Raw genomic sequence first — 9,810 nt, 5'->3', positions numbered from 1 at the left:
TCCTCTCGGCCTCGGCCGACATCGCTGGTATAGAAGAGAAATACCAAGGGCAAAGAGATAAGAGGTTTGTTGCGTGGGCTCAAGCCACTAAGAAAGGGCAGAGGGTGCTCCAATTGGTAGAGCGGGCCCTTTGATGAACCGACCGAGCTCATCGTCAGTCGATGACGTTTAATAGATTCATTCCTCACTCGCCTCGTAAGCAAATAAGTCTTCTTTTACTTCAGGCTCTTTCTTCAGCTTAAAGCCCTCCTAGAGCGTACGCAGAGCTCGAATCGCCGGTTTGATCTATTAAGCTTAATCTTTCCACGCTTCTGCCATATGCGCCATCCGGAGGCTATGGTAGTGTAGAATAGCAGCTGTATAGTAGCCTTGTAGTGTGTGATAAAAAGTTCATAGAGAAAATTACTTGATCTAACAAAGACTTATCCCACTAAGTGTCTTTAGTCACTTTGTAAATGGCTCTAGAAAAGAGTGTAGCTCTTGTAGCTCCTGCTATTACTTGGGATAAAGATAATTAAGTTGAATATCGTTAGAATATCTGTCGTTGATAAATTTGTTGACCTCCTTCGCAGGCTAAGAGTAACATAGATCATATAGTACCATGAGTTCTATCTTATCGAATTGGGGGATTATAGGTCCGGCTGCCTGCACAAAAGCCTGTTAACGTTGCGTTGATGAGCGAATCCATACCACCAGATTGTGTCCCTCTTGCCCAGACCGTCATGCTCTCCGTGGGATAGGAGTGTCACCTGACGGATCGTCTCGTCGGAGGCATCCTCGTTCTTCCTAAATAAGAATTCCTGCACGGTCAGATTGATGGCATGCCCATGCCAGCGCAGCCGGCGGTAAGCTAGGTCAGAGTCGAAGGTGTTTGCGAGAGTGCGCAGCATAGTTTTGATGCTAAGGTAAAGAATCCAACCCCCCTTTCCCTCCCAAAATATGTCCGTGTTATGCAGCTTCTCCGGAAGCACAGCGTGATCCAAAATCACCAAAATGGCACACCTCGACGACACAGGGAAGAACCACCGTCTTCCCACTCAGTACAAAACCGTCCATCCGGTTCCAGCGTACATATTTGGAAGCTTTCAAGTGAGGTTAACGTCTGTTTTAGCTATGTTTGAAGTTATCCCTTGGCCGCTGGCTCTATCATATTAGACAGCGTTAGTAGTAACAAATAATGACTCAACCATTTTCATTAATAAAAAGATGATCTGGATTCTAATGAGGACTAAGTAGCTCCCTAAACTTTCAAGTAGAGACCCTTTTTCCATCAAACTCTTTCACTTAAACACAAATTGATTGGCAGTTGCAATAGAGAGTCTGGCTTCGAATAGTCATGCTTCGCTCCCTGCTCTTATTTGTTGAGCTCAGCCAAGCACTGCTGGGCAGAGGGCTCTGGCTCAGGCTCGCCCGGACCCTCGATGACGATGTAGCCTGGCTCTTCAACCTCAAGACGGCGATTCAAGATGAGATTAGCCGCGTAGCCGTCGCTGTTAGTCTTGGTCAGCTTCTTGAGGAATTCCGGCACGCCGTCGTCAATAATGACAACCTTGAAAAGGGGGTTGGGAGGTGGGCCCTTCTTGCTGCCGGCCACGGCTCTCTTGGTAAGCGAAGAGTACTGGGGGCACTTGTCCTTGAGACCTTGGGGCTCGGGGAGGTCGTCGCGGTACTCCCAAACGCCCTGTCCGCCAGCTTCCGTAGGAATGTAGTAAGCGCTGTTGGCCTGCATGAACCACCCATCCTCAAGCTCGCAGGATCTCACACCATCCTCGTCTTCGAACCAGCCCACTGCTTTAGGCGTCTTGGTGACGGCAGACTTCTTCACCGAGGAGTCGGGCTCTGTCTCAATGATGTTTGCCGTGGCCTTGACGGGGGTTCCATTCTCGTCCCGCAGCGCGTACGTAAAGGTGCAGTCTTCGTCGTACTTGTTGGCCTTGACAATTTCCGGCTTGTGCATCTTCAGGCCCTGGTTCTCGGGGCCAAATCCAGACGCAGACTTATAGTTGTCGTAGTCAAAGTCGAAAAACTGAGTGGCAACGCCTTGCAAGGGCTGGCAGGTGGGGAAAAGGCCAAGACTGTACTTTCCCTTCCTCTTGTTACCAGTGGCGCACTGCTCGTCGTAATAAGGGTTCAGGAAGCACTTTCCCTTGATGGTCCTGGTGTAAGTCCAGGTCACAATTCGGCAGATACTGTTCGGGGGGCAAACTTCCTCCCTTCGGACGTCCTGTCTGAATTCAGTCTGCTTGGAGGCTTCGCCGTTTTGGCCTTCTGAAGTGCGCTGATTGCCATAGACGGTCGCCGAGAGAGAGGCTGAGAAGACGCCAATTCCGGCTGACGCTTCAATCGTGGCAGAGCCGCCAATTTCCGTCGCCACTTCCTTGTTCCATCCAAGCCTCTCAACGTCAACCACTGCCGTAGATGTAGTGATTTCAATCTTCTTTTCCTTGTCTCCGGTGACCACATCAGGAGCATCAGAGTGGGGGTTGATATCCATATAAGATTGGAACCCATCTTGTTTGACAGTGTTGCGCAAATACAAGCACTTGCGCTCTTCTTCCTTCAAGCCATCCAGCTTGACAAGACTCTTGGAGGCTTCTAGTAGGCCCTCTGAGTAAGGAAGACCCTTGTTCAGGGCCCCCTGGATGCTCTTCTGATGACGTTGAACTTGGGGCGCGTTACGGATAAGTGCAGCCAAGTTGATGTCGCCCGATCCTTGTCGGGGAATGATGGCGCCGTGTGCGACGGCGGCAGAGAAGGACAGAGCTGTCCAGAGCATCATGTTGACCATGGTTGTTGAAGATGGCTCCGAAAAGCAGTTGAGAAAGTAAAAAGCAGTTATGAAAGTAATAAGAGTTATATGTCCTAAGGAAGGAAACTTGAAAAAAGAGTAGTGAATCTGTCTGTATTGGAAACTGATTGCTTTGAGGATTCTTAGAAATTCCAAGGCGAGAAGCTTGGATATAAATACTCATCCAACTATACGTCTCCTGCAAGAGCATCATGCTACCGCATGGCTCTTTGTGGCAACCGAACTCAGCTCGCGGCATCGCCATTCGGCTGCGAAAGCACAAGAGTCATCTTTCTCGTAACCGCACTGCCGGGTCAACCACTTGCATTGGAATTAAAATTACCTATATTGATTGTCTGAAGCATTATTAGACTATATACTGGTACATTCAGTCGACGCAAGCGTTCGTGAGCTAATACCTTTATGGGTTTGATTGCCCCGAGTCATTCAGTTGGACGAGCAGACAAAAGCGGTCTGAACATGCTACTAGTCGTGTTACTAGTCATGCCAACTGCTAAGCATGAAACTAAGCCTCTGGGCAAAATACTGGAGATTATTGCTATATATGACTAGATTAATGACAGGATTTTTGCTACAATCTAGGATAGAAAGACACCAGCATTACCGCGATTCATCATGCGCGACTATATTGCCATTGTATTATTGCCTAAGCTATAACCCAGCGATCATGTACATACTCTTTGCCACTCTGCTAGAGTCTTTGCCGAGGTTGAATAGACAAATTATAGGCAACTATTAGAGTTATTTATAGCTCTACTACTAAAGATAGTGAAACATGTAGTCTAAGTTACTATATTTTGTTGCCTGACACGCTGGCAGCTGGCCTAATATGCGCATAATAGGCTGAAATTAAGCGGCGGGTCTGATAAGAATCGGGCTCGGTATTCAACGGATGTTGAACAAGTTGAAGTTGTGAAGAGAATCAAATGAGTATTTGTAGTCGTGTGTTTGCCGATTCGATTTCGTAAATCACACTTTGGCCTTTAGACTGCTACATTCTTTGCAAAGCAGCGAGAACCAGTTTGCGCCTGTTCTGGTCCAGAAACCTTTGTAAGTACTAGCTTAGCCATTTGTGGTTGCCTTCAAAGATTGATGGCTAACTACCTTTTTTAGTCTTGTTTCTACTTTCTTGAAACGAGGCTTGTGTAACTCCCTCTGAAATCATGGAGTTACCCAAGATTACACGTTTCCTATGGTGCTACCTTACTATCCTCTTGGCCTTTGGCCAAGTCTTGGTCGCGCAGCTGCCAAAGGAGGAGCCGGCAATCCCCAAGGATGGTCTTCAAATTCGGCTTGAACGTGAACTATTTGCCAAGCAGCAGTCAGTTGTCTACGCTAGTCATCTCGAATTTGACGTCGAGCCAAAGATATCGGATAGACAACTCTTGAAGATTGCCATCGATGCGTTCAAAGAGATGAGGCACATGGTTGATGAAAATAAGCTAGGAAAAAAGAAGATTCCAAACGTGATGACTACCCTCCTTGTTGGCAAAGAAATAATCTTCGCGTCGTCGGCAAAAGGCTCAAACGAGCCGATCAAGGAAGATAGTCAGGTACAAGACGACCTCACCGCTTGCGGCGAAGGTTCAAAAAACAAACACAAAAATGGCGGGAGGTGTGGTGAGGTTATGGCTTTCCACGAATACTATAAGAGTCGTGTTGATCCAAAGAAATTGGGCGAGGATAGCGGCGCTCGAATTGTGGCAATCGCATTCCCGAGGGATGCCGATCCGGCAACCGCGCAACCCGAAATTCTGGCCCCCTGTGGTAGCGGCGTATGTATTACCTCTTGCAGAAAGGACACTTCCAGGAAAAGATTACTAACAAGACTCAGGATAACTGGGGCTGCGACAGGCTTGTAAAAGGCCTCAATATATTGGATAATAACAAGGTTGCAGCGGATCAGGAAATGGAAGACTTTGATTACAAGACGCTGAGGAACGAAGGAAAGCTCAAGAGCATCAAAACCAAGTTTGAAGAGGGCAACGGGTTACCGCCCGCTGACAAGCCTGGCGGAGACAAGAAGAAAGGGCCGCCAAAGAACAAGTTAGCCCCCAGACCCAACCAAAAGCCGCCCACCCCGGCAGACACTGGAAATGCGGAAGACACGGGAGACTCTGAAGACAAAGAGGTCGATACCAGTGGCAAGAAAAAGGGACCGCCAAAGAACAATCTACCCCCCAGGCCACCAAAAGAATGGGTGGACACCCCACATGAGGTGGGAGATTCTGAAGACAAAGAAGTCGACACGAATAGAGAGAAAAAAGGGCCGCCAAAGAACAACTTGGCCCCAAGGCCGCCAAAGAAAAGGCCGTCCACCCCGGTAGAGTCGGGAGCCTCTGGAGACTCTGGAGACTCTGGAGACTCTGGAGACTCGGGAGACTCGGGAGACAAGGAAGTTGACCATGGAAAGAAGAAAACACCGCCTCATCGCAAGCCGCCGCCAAGACCACACCGCAGGTCAAGGGCCCCTGATCAGGATGGTGAAGAATCAGGCCACGAGGAACCGAGAGATACCGACAAGGTTGAATCCAGTGCTGGAAAGCGGCTATCAGATGAAACGCCTGGAAGACACAAGCCAAGTCGCTATTTCCGAGCGTAAAATCGCCCCTCTATAGTCACCTTGTATTCATCCATTCCATCTGGCTTGCGTCTTTGGGTATATGTGGATCGGGGCCTGGACTTGGCTAGTAGTTGTCGGTTAGTTTCTTGATCCTTGTAAGAACTCTTGAGTTTTGGCTAGATGATTTTACGTTTGAACTGTGATGAGCGATTACTGTAGTTTGCGTTTCCACTGAAATATCCTTGTTGCGAGTCAAGTTACGTAGGCCAATAGTCGTTGGTCAAGGCTGAGCATTGCAAGTATTATTCAAGGTATAGTTGCATGTAATATGTTCCCTAGTTTAACTAACATGCGGTGGGTACAGCCTTATGGCTTGTGGTTTGATGGTAATCCGAAACCGTCTGACTCAACGACATTCGCATGTTCCTGGAATGGTGCCGTGACACGTGAGGAAGATCAGTGCATTTGTACAGCGGGTTGCCGAATTTTCCTCAAGTTCCCACCACGGCCCCCGTGCCTCTCCATCTAATTTAGGCCAACTTCTGGAATGATTATCAGGGATAATGTACCTTGACCCGCTGATGCCCTAGTCTGGTCCAAGTTCTTTTTGCATTCCGCATAAAACTTGGGGGGCACTGGAACCCCAAAAGGCTTAGCTTCTGCCTATCGCGTACAGTATGTTCAAGTTGCCACGTCAGACTATTTTCAATGATGCTCTTACAACAGTCTTCACATATAGACCAAATCGGCCTCCTCAAGGTGCCTGGTTTTCGACTTGTCGTGCCCACCCGTCATCTTACCCGGAACAGGCGAGTTTGCAGCCTCTCTTGTCTCACAACTCCCTTCTATCTTATCAATCGGCACGGGGCCTAATCAAGTCAAGCAGCTCCGGTTAGACTTTTCTATTCCGACAGAGGACGTCAAAAGATGGCGGTGACGTCGCTCAAAGACTGGCCGAATGAGCTGCTCTTGTCTCTCTTGAATTTGCTACCGTTGACCGACCTGCTCTCCATGAGTAGGGTCAGCAAATCCATCTACGCTCTATCCCTACCTCTTATTTACTCGACTATCGAGACAACCTGGGTTTTAGGTACCATGCCGCCCGTTGTCCTGCTACTGAGAAGCCTTGTCGAGCGGCCCGAGCTGTCAGGCCACATTCGCAACCTACGTCTCGAGGGAAATGGAGTACAAGGTAGAACCGAACTCACGGAGCTGCCCGCATTCCCTATCGACGCGCCTCTACTTAGCAAAGCATCAAAGATCATAAAAGCTACTAAAGTGCCGTTTGTCGATCGTTGGATACACGAGTTGCAATCTGGCACCGTCGATGCTATCGTGGCACTGCTCCTGGCCATGCTGCCTAATTTAACGTCTCTCTTTCTTGGGCCTAACTTTACGGTTCGAAGCCGACTCTGGGGAGGCATGTTTCAATGCGCTCTTTGCAAGCCGCAACAGAATTATCAACTACCTGCATATAAAATCCTTCGACACGTCACGTCCAAGTTTAGGGCCAAAGAATACTACCATGATGACATTTGCAACGCGGCCGATGTTCTTCCCCTGTTCTATCTCCCGAGCATCGAGAATCTATCAGTATCTATTGATAACCCGGCTGAATTTACCTGGCCCGCTTCGCATGCGCCAGCTCCCTCGTCGATAGTCTCATTGGACATATACAGGCTGCGCGAATCCCGGTTGGAACCCGTCCTGTCCGTATTGAAGGGGCTCCAAAGACTGCATTGGCACTGGTTCTACCAGCCTGACCTTGACGAGGAGGTTAGCAAAGGCGTGGTACGACTTGACACGGCCGCTGCGGCACTTAACAAAGTTGCTGATACGCTCACCGACTTGACTATCAGTGCAATGACCCGCCCTGCGTACTCCGTTGGCGATTATGACCCTCCTCCGCTAGAAATCCAAGCATCGCTAGATGGCCTTTCCCGTCTGAGGAAGCTCAAGATATTAAGTCTCCCATGGGCCTTTTTGATTGGGATGGGCTTCTCGGAATCACCCACTAAGAGACTCCTAAGCGCACTTCCTCCAAGCCTTGAGGTGCTTCGGCTAACGGCAGACTTGGATGACCATGACGAGTGGGAGTGGGAAGAAGAGGACTCTGTGATAGACGCTATAAAGTTAGAGCTTGCGGGTCTATCCTCGTCGCGTCATCCTTCTTTACGTCGTATTATTCTGCCTATTCCTTTCGAGCATAGCGAAATAACCAAAGACCAGAAGGAGGAGCTACAAACAATTGGCGCAAGTGTAGGACTTGAGTTGAGATGGATTCAATAGTTGACAGATTGAAAACTATTAGCCACACCTCTAAGACTTGACCAAGTTTCTTCCTTAGACAAATAATTGAAGTCATATGGGAATCATGTATTCTACTTATGGAATTGAATTTTTGCCTTGATCTGGTCATGGAAATACTATTTTGAGTCGGTCATCCAACTCTGTCGAAATGTGGCTATTAGAACATAAAAACTAAGCTGCTGACCAGTGTGTCCAACAACAAAGCAAGGCAAAATTGACCCCATTACTTTACCTGGTTGGTAGATCGCTTTGCTTTCCTTGCTTTACTTGACTAAAAGGCCTTACTTTACTTGGTTGGTTGGCTTTGCCTGATTACTCGATGAATTTGGTAGGTTGCCCTTTCCCCTAACTGAAATACCCCAGCATACCGGATCGGAGCAGATGCTTTTGGCACGCAATGACTGCTACTGTATCTGAACCAACACGGTTCCGCTCATCTGTGATAATCCTTTTCGTCTGCGAAAAACCCGTTCACACTCCGCACTCATTGCCGGGCAGCTGAATAAGTCCAGCGCCATTTGGGACAATACGGGATAGCCTGTTGCATGGCGAATCCACCAGTCCAGCGGGTTTTCAACCTCTAGGTCCGCCTTATTCGTCCTGGCCATAAATTCATCGAGCTCAGAGGCCAGCTTAAAAGTAGGAGCACGCCAGCGTCAACAAATCTCACGAGATGGCTCTGTAGACAATGGCCCGGCACTTTTGACTCCGAGCCGGAATTTACCTGAAATAGCTGCGCGATCATCCGAACAGCGTCATGACTCCCATTTTCAGAATCTATCTCCGCCAGAGAGCACACACCCTGCAGCCACCTTGTCCCGAGACCAGAACGATGCAGAAGCCGCAACAATTCAGATTTTGATAAGCGATTTCGGTTGCTGCATCACCGCGACCGACATTCCCTGGGGCGATGAGTGGATCATAGGAGAAGCAGCAATGGCCACAGCCAACGGGGCGTGCGACGACGTCATACGGGGCAAACAGACCAGCAATGACAACACGAAGCCGCGCGCACCCAGAAGCGCCCCAACGGTCCACTAGTACAACACCAAACTATTCAGTAGGAGAAACTGAGCGGTACTACTCATCCCTTAGTCAACAATCTCGAGTACGACGCTGACCTCGTACTGCTTCTAGCTCACCGGTGGGACATTGGTGGACATGCCGGAAATGACACCAGATAGCATGCCTTTGGATCAGTCTTTGAACCAGACACCGATGAGCAAGGACGTGAGCAAGCCTTCAAGGCTAATTCATATAGCTGTTCGAAACGGCTCTCCCAGCATCCTCCGCAAACTGGTCGATGCTGGCGCCGATATCAACTCGCCCGACGAAAAAGGTAGCACACCTTTACATCTGGCTGTCCGTTTCCAGAGAGCGGCAATGGTTGACGTGCTCGCCGAGCAAGGCGTCAATCTCAATGCACTGAACGCGGCTGGTATGACGGCACTGAAAATGGCCGTGAGGTCAGGATATGAAGATATCGTTGACATGTTCTTGTCTTTTGGCGCACGCGTAACTTAGATGGTATACATGGCACTGTAGGCTTTCCAAGAGAGTATCACGGCTAGACAAAGTCAAGCGTCCTACTCTATACATATTCTGGAGAAAGTAGATATAGGAGGCTAACTAAAACTCTTAATACCTTAAAGACCAGTATAAAGATTAAATTTGGACAGCCTCGTCAGGTCAGCGCATACCGTGGCCATCATGTTCTGTCCATCCGCCTCGATAGCTAGCGCACAGATAATATCCGTAGTGAGGGACAGCAATCGAAATAAATCGTGGCTTTGAAGTGTTCTGCGGATAGTTTTTTTTTAATCCGCGAGAGCGGTCCAAGGATTTTTTTGTTTTTGTCCATTTCTCTTCGCGGCTGGCGCACACAGACGTCGCCAAGCTCCTGCTAGTGGACGCTGACCACTCAGCCCAGCGCATTTTAGCCGGTCAAGCGCTAGCCAGTAGATGCTATATCCCAGTACATACCGTATCCTAGTACATGGCGATCCCAGTACATGATGTGTACCAGTGCATGCGTTCCAGCCCTCGCTGTATGCTGGACTACAAGCACTAGTACACCAGATATACTAGCTCACAAATACCAGGCCTTTTTCTATCCTAGAATATATTT

The 9,810-nt window shown here is 48.8% G+C and overlaps 5 protein-coding genes across 5 annotated transcripts in view; 3 read left to right on the top strand and 2 right to left on the bottom strand.

The window, feature by feature from the left end:
* Positions 1-1,354: 1,354 nt before the first annotated feature.
* BBA_10262 (uncharacterized protein) lies at positions 1,355-2,788 on the bottom strand (the record flags this gene model as incomplete). The annotated part of the gene is made up of 1 exon (XM_008605359.1): positions 1,355-2,788. One exon carries the CDS (start codon positions 2,786-2,788, stop codon positions 1,355-1,357), a length of 1,434 nt encoding a protein of 477 aa, XP_008603581.1.
* Positions 2,789-3,972: 1,184 nt separating this feature from the next.
* BBA_10261 (uncharacterized protein) lies at positions 3,973-5,411 on the top strand (the record flags this gene model as incomplete). Its single annotated transcript, XM_008605358.1, has 2 exons — positions 3,973-4,584; positions 4,644-5,411. The coding sequence occupies 2 exons, from the start codon at positions 3,973-3,975 to the stop codon at positions 5,409-5,411; spliced, it is 1,380 nt and encodes a 459-aa protein (XP_008603580.1).
* An 888-nt stretch (positions 5,412-6,299) lies between these two features.
* Positions 6,300-7,661, top strand: BBA_10260 (uncharacterized protein; the record flags this gene model as incomplete). The annotated part of the gene is made up of 1 exon (XM_008605357.1): positions 6,300-7,661. The coding sequence occupies one exon, from the start codon at positions 6,300-6,302 to the stop codon at positions 7,659-7,661; it is 1,362 nt and encodes a 453-aa protein (XP_008603579.1).
* A 1,191-nt stretch (positions 7,662-8,852) lies between these two features.
* On the top strand, positions 8,853-9,206 carry BBA_10259 (Ankyrin repeat-containing protein; the record flags this gene model as incomplete). The annotated part of the gene is made up of 1 exon (XM_008605356.1): positions 8,853-9,206. The coding sequence occupies one exon, from the start codon at positions 8,853-8,855 to the stop codon at positions 9,204-9,206; it is 354 nt and encodes a 117-aa protein (XP_008603578.1).
* A 427-nt stretch (positions 9,207-9,633) lies between these two features.
* The window catches only part of BBA_10258 (pol-like protein), a gene marked incomplete at both ends in the record, with an annotated part of 5,267 nt that continues 5,090 nt past the window's right edge, over positions 9,634-9,810 (bottom strand). The window contains one exon of the mRNA XM_008605355.1: positions 9,634-9,740. Within this exon, the coding sequence (XP_008603577.1) occupies positions 9,634-9,740 (107 nt within the window). The remainder of the gene's footprint in view (positions 9,741-9,810) is intronic.

The sequence above is a fragment of the Beauveria bassiana genome (genome assembly GCF_000280675.1).
Source record: "Beauveria bassiana ARSEF 2860 unplaced genomic scaffold BBA_S00110, whole genome shotgun sequence".
NCBI classification, from domain to species: domain Eukaryota; kingdom Fungi; phylum Ascomycota; class Sordariomycetes; order Hypocreales; family Cordycipitaceae; genus Beauveria; species Beauveria bassiana.
Note: the sequence above shows the minus strand (reverse complement) of the source record. Positions and strands in the feature narration are given on the sequence as shown.